Raw genomic sequence first — 14,992 nt, forward strand, 5'->3', positions numbered from 1 at the left:
AAGGATCCAAGACACCACTTTTGGAATGTGACTTCTAACAAGAGGATATAAGTGTGATGGTCATGTGGCGATTTAGTGCATCAAATGTGTAATAAAGTTTGTTGCCAGCCAAGTATTGTACAAATCTCCAGTTACAAACTCCAAAGCCAAGCTCATAGTTAAGCATTAGCGCTAGGAGGTCATTTCCACCCTCGTCTCTGTTGAGCTCAACTTCTCCAGATCAGATCACATGTTCTCCTGGTTTCAGTTTCCACAAAATGAGACCCTGCATGGCCATTACAAGTTAAAACAGAAGCAGGCCATCTTATCAGACTAGTACTATTGTAATGTAACAAATGTATCCGCATGAGTTGCAGATCTGCTATCTGAAATGCTGAGAACAGGGGCTCTTCAGTCCTGGGTATTAAGCGTTTTGAAGCACAGCCAAATCAGGGGTTTAAACTTTCAGAATACACAGCTTTAATCTGATGCTGAGCTAGCAACACCACTTTTCAAAGGCCGATGATGAAAATACAGTTGAGTTTAAACAAAAAAAAAAACAAAAAAAACACACAAACAGAAAAATATACGGTAGTGATTACATAAACATAAATGTAACACAAATGATGGTTAATCCCTTTGAAGTCAGCAAGCGCCCACCTTGTGCGGTGGGGATGTCCTGAACCTCACAGGGGCTTATTCTACACAAAAAAAGGTTCTGCAATTTGTGTATTTGCTTAAAATACACAGTTTAAAAAAAAAAAAAAGAAAAAAGAAAAAAAAAAAGGAACTCACGTTTGGTTAATGGATCACGTTCGAACACTTCGTGATTCTAATTGCAACACTATTCTGCAGTCACCTCTCGCTAGGCTAAGCATGGGCAAGCTACGTCTCTCCAGCTGCTGGGGAGCAGCAGGGCATGCTGGGATCTGTAGCTCCACAGCAGCTGAAGCGCTAACTGCATCAGACAGCGTCGCTTGGGTGAGGAGCCTGTCCTGTGATGACAAAGTTCAACGTTACAGGGACCTAAGGCCATGGAATTTCCATTTCCAATGGAAAGAAATAATAATAATATAATATAATTAATTATAATAATAAAAGGTGCAAATAAATCCTCCGCTCAAGGAGGAGCCAGAAGCCTGTCACAGGCCATCCTGGGAGCCAAAGGGTTAAAACTAGTTGCGTGCCAGTCCTTTAAAACAGGAGTTGTCCTCCACAAATCGATCACCGTTGGCACAGATGTGCCCGGACCCAGAGGGCCTGGTGTCTCTATAAAGAGTGGATTCCTCTTCTCTCTTCTGCAGACTATCCTTCCAGGAGGTAAAGCACAGGAGGATGAGCACCCTAGCGGACATCACTGTGTGCATATATCAGCCGCGTTTCGTCCAAAAAAGGTCCACATACAGAGCGACAAAAACACTAGTGCCCAGTATATCCATCCGACGCCAGGCCTCGTATAATGTCCAGGGCGATGCGCGGCTTTAACCCCATACAATGACAGACACAAACCCTCACAAATTCACTTAGAACATCATAACAGGCTACTGAAGGAGACGTGGAAGGTGCGGAATAATGACAAGGCAGGAGACAGAATCAATAGAATTAACATACATAATAGGCCTTGTATCCAATGACAGGAACATAGAAGTGAACAAAGCATTGTTGTTTTTTTTTTTTTTAAGCACGATAGGATCCGAGAGGGAGAAGAAATCATCCATTAGACAGGAGCCGCCACTTTAAACCCCCGGTTGGATTCCTGTGATAAAAATGGATTCCTTCTGACGTGAAGTACTTGGGATATATTGAAGGATGCCGACAGGAAGGTCATTCAGTATTTTGTGTGCAATCTCCTAATCCGTATGCTCGTGGCTCTTCGGGTTCAGACGAGGGGAACCCTGGGCAGCCATTGTTTTGTTGTGCGAGGTCCGGGAGAGGCTCAGTTAGTCTCATAAGATGACAGCAGGGCTGCATCCACTGGTTCCATGCAGGAAGGGCAAGTGAAGGATCGCATTAGCCAGTCATCTATACAGTCCATGTGATAAATATGCATGCAGGGCAGGAATCGTATGGGGTCCCCATACACAAAGTCCATCATACAGATCACACACCTATGGAAAGAAGACGACATTCAGGTTTATTGAGAAATAATTGGCATGTAGCACACTTATAAAAAAAACAAAACAAAAAACGAGGGGTAGAATACACATGCCAAAGTGCACTGGACATTTTTTTTTTCCCTTTATAGTTTACAGACTATATGACCCAATAGAAGACGAACTTCTCAATGTTTCTTTTTTGGGCACCCTTCTTTTCTGTCTTTTCTGCAGAATTTTAACCAAAAATAATTTTTACATAATGCAGCAACGTCCACACACGTAGGACACCAAACATTAGCCCTGGTTCACACCAGTGCGACTTTGAAGCCAACATTCTTGCCCAAGTTCATTACGCCTTGCATACAACTTCTTTAACAGAAGTCAATGCAAGTGGTGATGAAGTCGCACCAAAGTAGTGCAGGAACATTTTTCTAAGTTGGAGTGACTTGAGTCGTACCAGTTAGAACAGTTTCATTGCAGTTAATATGGTGCAATTAGTCATGCAACTTTGAGCTCTCAAGTTGCATGACAAGTCGCAGCAGTGTGAAGAGATGATTTATTCTTCCAAAGTAAACACACCTTTGCACCCTGGTACTGACTAGTATACCAGAGTTTTTCCTCCCTCAGTTTCTATCCCTCATTCAGCCAATGTGACCCCAGGGGTGATGGAGAGGGGCAGTGGAGGGGCAAAATAGGTTGCTGTGCAGGCGCTCAACATCCTCTATCAACCAATGACATCACTGGTTAGTAGGATGCCAGTGGCTAGAAGGTTGTAATGGTGCACGATAAAAAAAAAAAAAAAAAAACTTTTTTTTTTTAACCAAGAGGCAGGCTTTATCCACCAGTTGACTTATATACAATGAGGACTTTTTGGGCATTTTGTCAATGCACCCCTGAAGAAACTTGAAGGCACCCTGGTTGGAAAAAGCTGATCTGGTTCATAGGCTGCATGTTTATTTCCAGGCAGTGACTCAAGAACCTGAAACCCTCCACATCACTGCTCTGGGACTAGTTAGCAACTTGTGAACCTGGGAAAGGCAAATTACAGACACTTCCAAGTGTATGGATTAATGAGATTGCCAATAAAAAGGGACAGTAAATTAGATTTGGCCAATGCCAATAGCTGTGGGCCAAGGAATCATCTACACCTCTCATATTTCTGAACCTTGGGGGAATATAACCTTCTATATTAAAGGATGAAATTCTTAGGAAGATCTCCTTTTTGAGAAAGGAGCAGCAATAGTGCAGTGGCAGAGGATAATAAAAGGATACACCAATATGGCAATTGTCCTGGTATAAAGGTTAGGTGATCATGTTCGAGGACTGACAAAATTAATACTTTTACTGCTCATACAGTTGCCTTTTCTTTCATATTTATCTGTATACAACCTCCCTGGAATTGTGAGGATTGAAGATGAAGGCAATATAGATAACTCAGGGAAGTTCTGTGCTTTGAAGGACAACTGCTGACCAATTAAACTTGTCAGAATACAATAGCACAGCGGGAGAGATCCCACATCACATTGTTGTTTGGATGTCGGGATGAGTCAGGTTTTTTTTTTCCATTCAACCCACTGATTGCAGAAAAAAAAAAAAAAGAACATGTATAGCCAGCTTTAAGGGGGATTAAAGTGTATGGAAACGTTAACAATGAACTTCCCTTATCTATTCCTTTTTGACCTGCAAAATGTACCATTGAAAGCATTTTGTTACATCTGTTCAGCAAGTGATTTATTTTTATTTTTTTACTGTTGATACTGCCAGAAGTCTTGTGTGCCGATATATTCCTTTGATCTCTGCTTGTGCAGGAGGGGGGATTATGGAGGGGAGGGGAGACTGGTGCTCTTTATAATCCATGAGAAATGAAAGCAGAGCTTAAATTTACCTTTCCATCAATGGTCCACATTTTCTACTGAGTGTTGGTCTTTGGCTGTCTTCCTTGGCCAGTTCAGGACAACACAGGATGCCATTCCGGCACACAGACACGGAGTTGGGCCTCTCAGTGTACATTCTAAAAAAGATTGCAGATACGTTTCTTTTATGCATAAGAGAGATTGCATATCTCTCTTCTGCTATAAAGAGTCTGTCTGCTTGCGGTTTCCGACAGTGGGACTTTAGTTTCCGTTTTAACGTGGTTCTAAAGCAGGGGTCTTAAACCGGCGGCCCTCAAGCTGTTGCAAAACTACAAGTCCCATGAGGCATTGCAAGGCTGGCAGTTACAAGCATGACTCCCACAGGCAGAGGCATGATGAGACTTGTAGTTTTTCAACAACTGGAGGGCCCCAAGTTTGAGACCCCTGTTCTAAAGGCTTAGTTTTATTTTACCTTAATGCATTCTCTGCATTAAGGCTGGATTTACACCTATGATTTTTGCATTTTGCAGATTTGCACTACAGAACGTGTTCCATGGGAAACCATGTTAAATGGATTGTAGTGCAAATCTTCAAAATGCAAAAAGCACAAAAACTGCATAGGTGTGAACCCAGCCTAAGGCTGGGTTCACACCTAAGCAAATTGGATGTGGCTTTCTCTGCATCCAATTTGTATAGACGGAGAATGTGACTGGCTCTCTATGGTGCCAGTTCACGTATCTCCGGGGTGGCTGCGGAGTGCACTGAACAGAAACAATGTGCATCTTTGGTTCCATTTCAAGGACGAATTCAGGCAAAGATCCTGCCCGATTTGTTCCTGAAATGGAAAACAGGGACGCGTTGCTGTGTGATCCGAGTCCGGTTTAGGTGTGAACCGAGCCTAAAAAGGTAAAAACCTTCTAGTATCAGCTCCTCCTCCTAAATACCTATCCTGGCTTCTTTCAATCCAGCACCCTGCCCAAGAGCAGCCTTGCTGCTCTCTCTTCCCTCGTAGGCAGAGGCAGCAGCGAAAGCCATTGGCTCTTGCTGCTGTCAATCATATCTTCTGAGGGAGCAGGCGTGGAGCCAAGCCACATCCTGTGTGTACGTCCATGGACACAGAGATCCTGCATGTCTGCCCCCATAGCAAGAGCTTGCTATGGATACAGACACAGAAGAGGAGGAGTCAAAGTACAGGCAGGGAACCCCAGAGAAAAAGGTTTTGTGCGCAATAACACTGCACAAAGCAGAAGAGTATAGTTAATTATATTAATCGTGTTTTAAGCAAGAAGGGCTGACACCAGGTGCTTTAGAATTTAGAGCCAAAAATGTGTGTTGTCACATTAAAGAGAAAAGGTAGGAGCACACAATTTTTCTGGCAGATCAACTGGATAAAAAATTGAGAAATGTACATGTATTGTAGAGATGTGGGCTATGTTTTTGATTGCCACGTGGATGTTTGTGAATCGTAACACTGTTCAACTTTATTTGAGCTGTATAAAGTGACACTTCATTTGTGTCACCGTGCTGGAGCATGGTGCACTGCGCTGCTTACAGCGACATGCGATTCAGCCCAGAATTCTGAGATCACTGCAGCACAGCTCCGGGCAGCATTGCCGTGCGAAGAAGACAGAAAACTCCGGTCACTGCAATATATGTGACCTTGCCCTTAGAGAGTTTGTGCTTCAACTGACAGAAACTGCAAAGATTCTGGAAGATAACCGCAATTGTTTTTTTTCTTAACTGCCCAACTCTTGGCCTTTGTTATGCTCTGAAAAATAATAGCAGATCTCTTCTGAAAAGCCTGTGTCCCCATAGGAAGACTAAGAACACACATACTGTACACAATCCCTCTGGGCTGGAGCGGAGGAGCCTGAAGTACGCGTTTGTGTTTACAGCTATTCCCGTGAAACTTGCAGCAAAAAATGTGTATCAACTACAGCCACCAGGACTATTGCAGATCGCTTCAAAGAACTGCACTGGATTCAGGGGTGGCTATTTGGTGAGCCAGTAAACTTGTGATCTGCTAGCTTAGGTTAACCACTTAATGTCCATAGGTCATGTAACGGAATGACCCGGGACAAACAGAGACTTTGGAAGGATGAGGGGTACTCCTGTGCCAGCGTCATTAATAACTCTTATGTCTAGGGTCACCTTATGTCCGATAGGGCCATAGGGTGACTGAGAAATTATATCCTAAATTACAGGACAGGGGACATTACTGATAGCTCATATTGCAGGAGATATTGCGAAGTGTTGGTTTATTCTATGACTCATCTCTCTGTGTAGACTGTTGACATGCTAATTAAGTCTGGTCCAGGATCTCTCATTATGTATGCTAAATACTGTTGTGTGTGTGGAATGGAACTTGTCAAGCTGTATGCGGAGACAGAACGTCTGTCTAAAGATGTGGATTGAGAAGAAATCATTGTGTGATGGTGTTTTGTTTGAATTCTGTTAATGAAGGAATGTGACTTCTCAGGTGGAGTGATTAGATCATGATAATTATAGCCCGGCATCGAAATGTCTGGAATGTTTAGCAATTAGCCATCTGAAGGTGTATTGAAGCCCCCCAGTGTGTGGGTGGAGAGTTTGATTGTTCCTTTCATGCTTAAACTGTAAATAAACTTGAGAGCTAGCCATTAAAGTTGTCTTGCATTTGAAACCAGAACACAGAGCTGTGCGTCTCGTGTCTGGGGGGGGGAATTCTTATGGGTCGTGTTCGTTTGCCTGATTGTGGAGTGTCGATAAGCTGTCGTGGGTTGATGGAAGGTCGTAAACGGTGGTGACCGTTACAGGTCATATATAAACAGCCTGGATTTCAGGGGGTTAAAAACAAGCTTTGTTCCCCATCTCCTCTGTGATGAATTGATCCACAGAGCAACAAGCATGGTCATTCCCAGGCGTAGAACTGTAATTCCCCAACCACTGTGGCTGGGTAAGCAGCTAATCCAGCATGATCTGTGCTTGATTAGCTGCAGTGGAAGGCAGAGGTGACATTCTGGGTCTAGTAGACCCCTGATGTCTCCATGCTATCACATATGGGGGGGGGGGGGGACTTGTTGGCCTTAAAATGTTTCACCAAGTTCACCCTTTGAAACATGTTCCACCCATATTTATGGTGAAACATGTTCCACCCATATTTATGGTGAAACATGTTCCATCTCCTGTCGCCAGGATAGCCTCCTCTGTGACACACAGTATTATATGAAGTGGGGTTTCTCTAATTATTAAAGGATCCAAGTGAAGAATGGTCAGTGTTGCCACACTGTAGCAAATTCAATTCCTCACGCTATTCTTAAATACTGCAAAAGGGAAAAGCCGATTGGATGACCATGTGACAGATGACTGTTCTCGCTCTCTGAACTGGACCCATTGCATATGAATGTGACAGCAGTGAAGTAGAAGTGAAATGCTGAGAACTTACTCTCTAATCTTCTTCTCCGACCCATCCCGTCCAGGATCGTACACCCCTTTAGGAAGGTGCTGTATGAGTCCTATTCTTTGCGCTATTCTGATTTGCTCCTCTTCTGTGAGCTGAGTAGCTAGTCGGGTCTGGCTTGGGGTTGGATGGTACACCGGTACTGGGGCCTGCTCCTGGAAGACAAAAAAGAGATTTTATTACTTAAAGAAAATGGTAACGAGCAATAAGACAAATTGTAGTTTATTGAATCTAAAAGCTAGCAAAAAAAAGAAAAAATCCAAAATGTAACTTTTTCTCCACTAGTTCGCCTTCTGCTGGCATTTCTCCAGCATTGGCACCGGTTTCTACATTCCATACACTGGTGACTGGTCTATTACTCAGAGTTCCGTTACACAGCAGTTACTGAATTCTAGTCAAATATAAAAAGAGGTTCTTCATTCTGGGGAAAAAATAAAATACAAATTTAAAGTCAGCAGCTACAAAACTGCTGGACTTGAAGAACCTCCCCTTTTGGATGAAGCTCCCGCTTTAATGCATCTCTGTATTCATTGCCGCATTGATATTTTTGTTTTAAATGCAATCAGTATAAGTACCTGAATTTGACCTATTATAAGACTCTTTACAGCAGAGCTCAGATTGGGAGAGCAAGAAGCTTCATGAAGTAAGATGCTAATAGGAGAGCAGAGTGATTACCGTCACATCAGTGGTAGCCCACCCCGACCCCCCACAGTTAGAATCAACTCCCTTGGACACTTAACCCCTTGATCGCCCCCCTAGTGTTTAACCCCTTCCCCGCCAGTTTTATAGAAAAAAGTAAAAAAATATAGCTTTTTTTCAAAATTGTCACTCTTTGTTTACAGCGCAAAAAATAAAAACCATTGTTTGGGTGCAACATCGCACGACCACACAATTGTCAGTTAAACGACGCAGTGCCGTATCGCAAAAAGTGCTCTGGACAGGAAGGAGGTAAATTCTTCCGGGGGTTGAAGTGGTTAAGCTTTAAAGTGGATGTAAACCCACTCTCATCCTTTCTAAACGACTGCCATAGTGCTGATCTATAAGGATATAGATGCCTCCTGCATGTATCCTTACCTGTCAAATGTCTCCCCGCTGTCTGTTATAAGAAGTGAAAAACTGCAGATTCTGTGGGTGGATCTGTTGTCTGGAGCTTGGTGGGTGAAGTCGTGATGTCAGTAGACTCCCCGCCCACCTCTACACTCCTTGTCAACATACATTTTCTCCTGTGTATTTCTTACACTAAATTCTGCTATGATCACCAACAACAGGTAACAGCAAACGTCAAGCGGTCCAGTCCTAGCCAGTGATGCTGAATCTGACCCCCTCTTCAGCTGACATACCAGTTTAGTAATACTGTACAAAGTAACAGAAAAAAAAAAAAAAAAAAAAAAAACATAGTAGTAATTTATTATCCCAGATATAAATTTTGCTCCACTCAACAGAAAATAATAAAATTTCATGTGTGGCTTTCCAATGTACCAAACCTGCAATATTTCATCCAAAGACACATTTTGGATGTGGGAGGGAAGGAATATTCTGTGCAGCTCTATAGAAGCCACACAAAAGCAAGTCACACCAGAGTCAATTATGTGAACTCAAACTGTTGGATTAGCACAAGTGACAATATCTGTACATCGATCAGAATTGTTCCCTTCTCTGTGGGAGAAAGCAAGCTAATCACTCGGAGCGTTCGCTGGCTGACTATGGAAGAAAAGCGCAGTGTGGTTATAAGCGTGCGGATCTCTTATAGCCAGTCATACTGTATGATCAGAAATAAAAGGTGGCACTGTGACAACATTTCCCCTTTTCTATTTTTTTTTATTTATTGTAGCCTGGAGGAAATATTCTGCATTCACAGACAATCAATCGCTGCTTTCTTCTACAAGCCAAAAGTAGAACTTCATTGCCACAAAAGGAGAAAGGTGTGGGCCCTACAACCTTCGCAAAGCACGCTTCCATAGACAGGATTGTCACCCAATGTACTGCATCCTTCAGGCCCGTTCACACTAGAATGCAGTGCGGGAAAGCGGTGTTCTTGTGCGGCTTCACACACCGCATTCCAATCGCAAAGCCCCTGCGATCTGCTGCGGGGGTCAGCACAGAGTTGACAACCCAAAACGAGGGTCAGAAATGCTGTGCGTTTGTCCACACCGGATCACATGGCACAGAACATGTAATGCCGCTGCCACGCGTTTCAAAAAGTAGTGAATGCACCGCTTTTGGCGAGGTCCGGTGCGATTTTAGCCCATTCAAAATTAAATTGGGCTGAAATCCCACTGCACAGAACTGCATGCGAATCGCGCAATGTTCCTGTGCGGCTTCACCCCGCGTCTCCTCCTCGGCTTCACCCCGCGTCTCCTCCTCCTCCTCGGCTTCACCCCACGTCTCCTCCTCCTCGGCTTCACCCCGCGTCTCCTCCTCCTCCTCCTCGGCTTCACCCCGCGTCTCCTCCTCCTCGGCTTCACCCCGCGTCTCCTCCTCCTCCTCGGCTTCATCCTGCGTCTCCTCCTCGGCTTCACCCCGCGTCTCCTCCTCCTCCTCGGCTTCACCCCGCGTCTCCTCCTCCTCCTCCTCGGCTTCACCCCGCGTCTCCTCCTCCTCCTCGGCTTCACCCAGCGTCTCCTCCTCCTCCTCGGCTTCACCCAGCGTCTCCTCCTCCTCCTCGGCTTCACCCAGCGTCTCCTCCTCCTCCTCGGCTTCACCCCGCGTCTCCTCCTCCTCCTCACCCCGCGTCTCCTCCTCCTCCTCGGCTTCACCCCGCGTCTCCTCCTTCTCGGCTTCACCCCGCGTCTCCTCCTCCTCGGCTTCACCCCGCGTCTCCTCCTCCTCAGTCGCCAATAGAATAGCTTCTCCTCTCAGCCAAATCGGGTCTCAGGACCCGCTTCCTGATTGGCCTATAGCAAACATTAAATTTGCATGACTGGGTCGGCTCAGGGTGGCGCCCCCTGTGCCCCGTATGGACGGGCCGCCACTGCCCTTAACCTCACAGAATGCAACCATTGGTCCTCTTCAACCCAGACTACTCTAGCTGACCCAGATATGGGAAACGGAATGTCAAACAGGAATGCCGAAAAACGATTCATCGCTCTCATTTGGGTGCTTGGAGAAATCTGTTCGCTTTTTCTTGTTCAACCCACTGATTGAATAAACTAAATTAAAATGGAATCATCTATGGCCAGCTAAAAGAGTGATCCTAAGCATTTTTGCACGGTCGCCAATTTGTTTATTTAAGAAGAATCTACTGTGTGCGCCTTGCAGTCAGTTGCGCAGTCGGCGTTGGACATACAATTATCTATGGAGTCTGGCTGACCGGGCTGAGGATGAATGCTGCAGACAGCAGTCTCCTCCTTGGCCAGCTGTCTCCAGAGGCCATGCCAGTTGCTGCCGTCTTACACCATTAAATCACCAGTCTGCTGACACACGTGCAATAAAAGAGGCTTCCACTCCTATATCCCTCCCGGCATCCCATGCTCTGCACAACGCAGCAGATCGCTGGACTGGAAAACAGTTGTGTAATTGTCAAGCCCTCAGGAACTTCTCAGAACACATGAAAAGATCTCTTTTACGGCTGGTAAGCTCCATGATATGTCTACGAATCACTACCACGAGCAAAAAAAAAAAAAACAGCAAAGCGGTAAATCACGATATTATACATCTGCAGCATTAGAAATGTAATTGAATACACTTTAGAGTTCACAGAAAATATTTTTAAAGTTAACCTCTTCACGCCTAAGGAGAAAACGGATCTTAATGCCCAAGTAAGCCCAATTTTGCAACTTTGACACGTGTTGGTAAATCTGGAAATATCACCACAACTACTTTGTGTATCCAGGTGGATTATACCTTGTTTTTTTCAGGCCAAATTGGGCTTTGATGTGGCGGTAAATGGTAATGGATATCTCCTGATATTTTTTTTAAATCAAAAGGAAAACTGGCACAAAATAGTAGAAAAACTCTTTTTTTTTTTAAATGCAACTAAATTTCTTGCTACTACCACAACCTATCACCAAAGAACAATTGAAAATAAGTTCTGCTCCTGACGATCGCAGCGATATCACACATGCGTTTGTACTCATTCTACAGCCCAGAAAATAATGCGCATTGTTTTTTTATATTCTGCCTAAAACACCAATACTAATTAAATAAAAAAAAGCAATCCTGTCCAAAAAAAATATAGTGACCCTTATCTGGATCTAGGTATTTAACAAAAAAAAAACCCTATCCCTATAATGTATCCGTCTCGTCCATTCACAGAGACACAGGGGTGGACTTCACAGTGACTGATCTGTGATGATAGCCAATCAGAGGCTACCACAGCGACCAGGTGACCCAGAATCGGACGTTGTGGGTCCCGTTTGTTAGAATAGGGCCCGGGTATTTGTCCTAGGAGCGCTTCCAGCACAAAAAAAAAAAAAAAAAAAAAGGGAGATGGGCAAATATGTGACCCCACAAAAAAAAAAGCCAAGTCCAGTAAAGCCACATATTTGCACATGGTTGGCATGAAGGGGTTAAAACAGTAAAATGCTTTAGGTAGAACTACAGGCAAAACTTTATTTTTTTTCATTATGGATAGAGAAAGGGAGGGTTATGAATGAATGAATGAAAAACTTATAAAGCGCGGCGCATGCGAACTGAATCGCTTCTGGGCGCTAGTTGTTCGTGTCTCATGACATCAAAAGAGCAGAGTTTTGATCTGTCTTCTGAAAGTCAGGTGGTTTTCCTCCAACCGAATGCTGGTTGGTAAAGCGTTCCATAGTCTAGTTATAACTTTTTTTTTTTCTTCCACCATCTGTGCCCCACTTCGGAGATTTCCCTTCACTTCTTGTCCCATAACCAAACAGGAAGTGAGAGGAAATCCCTGCAAATGAAGGGAACCCATTGGTACTCCCAGGTCACCAGAACTAGTGTCCGGATTGGAAGATTTTCCCGCTATTGTTTTTCTGACGACAACCCAAAATTTGGGGTTTTCTTTTACTTTCACTTTTAAAAATAACGGTAAACAGGACAGAGAGGGCAAATCTCCATAATGAGGGCACAGACAGCAAATAAACACTGACAGGTATTCTAATCCCGCTGCACTTCTATCCAAAACTTATAGAAAAAAAAAAGTATTGCGCTTATTTACACTAAGGGCGTACTTTAAAACATACAAATGGCCACTGCCCCCACCTATAACGGTCATTCAAAGCTAGGAGCACATGGAAGGGCCACACGTCAAACCAAAACCAAAGACAATTCCCAGCTCAACTTACCAAACAGCCTAAAACCAACCCGACTCTCCTGTCTAACAGTTTGCACATATTTGCAAATGCATGTGTAAGCTGCCAAGACACTCCACGGCACCCCAGTATTATCTAAAGTCTTAACTCCAATTTTTTTTAAGAGCCTCCATCGTGGAAACACATGCGTAATAATGGACAGATCGAGAGCAGATGAGCATGGAGGGAGCCCACCCCCTCCTTAAAAAGGCACAGGGGTGCACTGGACACCCAGCACATAGAACCCTGCCAGCAAAGGTATTCCAGTGCATCCCCTCACCAGTATTCCAAAAGTACAAACAAATGGTCACTGCCCTCACCTATAGCTGGCCTTCGGAGCAAGGGGACGACGCATGTCAAAAAAACCTAAAGAAAATTCCCAGCTCAACTTACCAACCAGCCAGCAGCCAACCAAATTATCTTAACAGTATGCATTAAAAAGATATACTGGGGTGCCGTGAAGTGCCTGTGCCGCCAACACATGTATTTGCAAATATGTTAAAACAAAATTCCTGGGTGTGGCCCCTAAAAATTTTCACACCTTTGGCCACCTTGGGATCAAAAGTCCCTAAAAAGACCGATTCAAAAAGGTTTTAAAGGCCAAAATGTGCAGAACAGTGTTTAATGGCCACTTCTGGGTTTGAGAAGGTTAGTTTTGGTTTCAGTAAATGGCAAGCAATTTGTTGGCTTTCTAAGGTTGAAATATAGTAATTTCCCATCACTCTGGTCATTTCTTGGTAAAAGGAAGCCAAAAACAGGTAAAATGGCTGAAAAACAAATTTGGTCCATTTTACAGGCGTGCCCTCTCACCATGCTTCAGAAAGTTTGACCATAAAGTCCAGTTGGTTGGACTAGTGGGATCACTCGGTACCAAGCCCTGGCCCATTTAAGTTTAGTTTTCTGGCAGAGACTTAAAGGGGTTGTAAAGGTTCGTTTTTTATTATCTAAATTGGTTCCTTTAAGCTAGTGCATTGTTGGTTAACTTACCTTTTCCTTTGATTTCCCTTCTAAATGTTTTTTTTCTTTGTCTGAATTTCTCACTTCCTGTTCCTCCTCAGTAAGCTTGTCCCCATCATCCATGGGGGTTAGTCAGCCAGAACAGCTTACCGAGGAGGAACAGGAAGTGAAAAATTCAGACAAAGAAAACAAAGAAAAAAAACATTTAGAAGGGAAAATCGAAGGAAAAGGTAAGTGAACCAACAATGCACTAGCTTAAAGCGGGGGTTCACCCTGTTAAAAAAAAAAAAAAAAATTTTTTTTATTAGACCATTACATTCGGCATCGTAGCGCGAGCTACGGTATGCCGGTCTTACATTTTTTATCCCCGTACTCACTGTGCTATGGCTCATTGAAGATTCCGGGGAATGGGCGTTCCTATGGTGAGAGAAGGTGATTGACGGCCGGCCCTGGCACGTCACGCTTCTCCGGAAATAGCCGAAATAGGCTTGGCTATTCACGGCGCCTGCGCATAGCCTGTGCGCAGGCGCTGTGAAGAGCCGAGACCTACTCCGGCTGTCTTCGGGGAGCGTGACGTGCCAGAGCCGGCCGTCAATCATCCTCCCTCTCCATAGGCACGCCCATTCCCCGCGGGAGTCGGATTCTTCAATGATCGATAGCACAGTGAGTACGGGGATTAAAAATTTAAGACCGGCATACCGTAGCTCGCGCTACGATGCCGAATGTAATGGTCTAATGATGTGAAGGAGGGTGAACCACCGCTTTAAAAAGGAACCCATTTAGAAAATAAAATAACGAACCGTTACAACCCCTTTAAAAAATGTTACGGTTACAAAAAAATGTAAAAAAAAAAGAAGAGCATTGAAAATATTTTTTTATAGAGCATTTATAAATATTTTTTTTCTTTTTTTTGTTATGCGAAAATAGCTTAGAAATCCTGGTAACAGGAAGACAAAATTCATACAGAGACAATAGACCAGACACAGATGGTTAAACCTAAATCACCACCTTTGAGAAGCCACAAAACTCATGCCAGCCCAGTTACGTAAACAGGGGAAAACCAGAAATAGCTGGCACTATATTTACTGTACAGCAATGGCAAACAAACTGTGCCTTCCTCCTACTTGGAATGATATCCCTGGGCCTAGCATAATGCGCTGATGAACTACCACCGTAAGTCATGGCGAGATTTTTATGTTTAAAGTGGAGGTTCACCCGAAAAGTTAATTTTTAACATTAGATTGAGGCTCATTTTGTCAAGGGGAATCGGGTAGTTTTTTTAAAATAGAAGCAGTACTTACCGTTTTAGAGAGCGATCTTCTCCGCGGCTTCCGGGTATGGGCTACGGGACTGGGCGTTCCTACTTGATTGACAGGCTTCTGACAGGCTTCCGACGGTCGCATACATCGC

The 14,992-nt window shown here is 44.0% G+C and overlaps 1 protein-coding gene across 2 annotated transcripts in view; it reads right to left on the reverse strand.

The window, feature by feature from the left end:
* Nucleotides 1-434: 434 nt before the first annotated feature.
* Nucleotides 435-14,992, reverse strand: part of RNF11 (ring finger protein 11) — a 91,311-nt gene continuing 76,753 nt past the window's right edge. For both annotated transcript variants that reach the window (XM_040360505.1, XM_040360504.1), the window contains exons 2-3: nt 7,353-7,522; nt 435-2,087 (exon numbers count right to left, since the gene is read on the reverse strand). In XM_040360505.1, the coding sequence (XP_040216439.1) occupies nt 1,916-2,087; nt 7,353-7,522 (342 nt within the window). In that variant the 3' untranslated portion in view covers nt 435-1,915. The remainder of the gene's footprint in view (nt 2,088-7,352; nt 7,523-14,992) is intronic.

Source organism: Rana temporaria, chromosome 7 (genome assembly GCF_905171775.1).
Source record: "Rana temporaria chromosome 7, aRanTem1.1, whole genome shotgun sequence".
Classification (NCBI taxonomy): domain Eukaryota; kingdom Metazoa; phylum Chordata; class Amphibia; order Anura; family Ranidae; genus Rana; species Rana temporaria.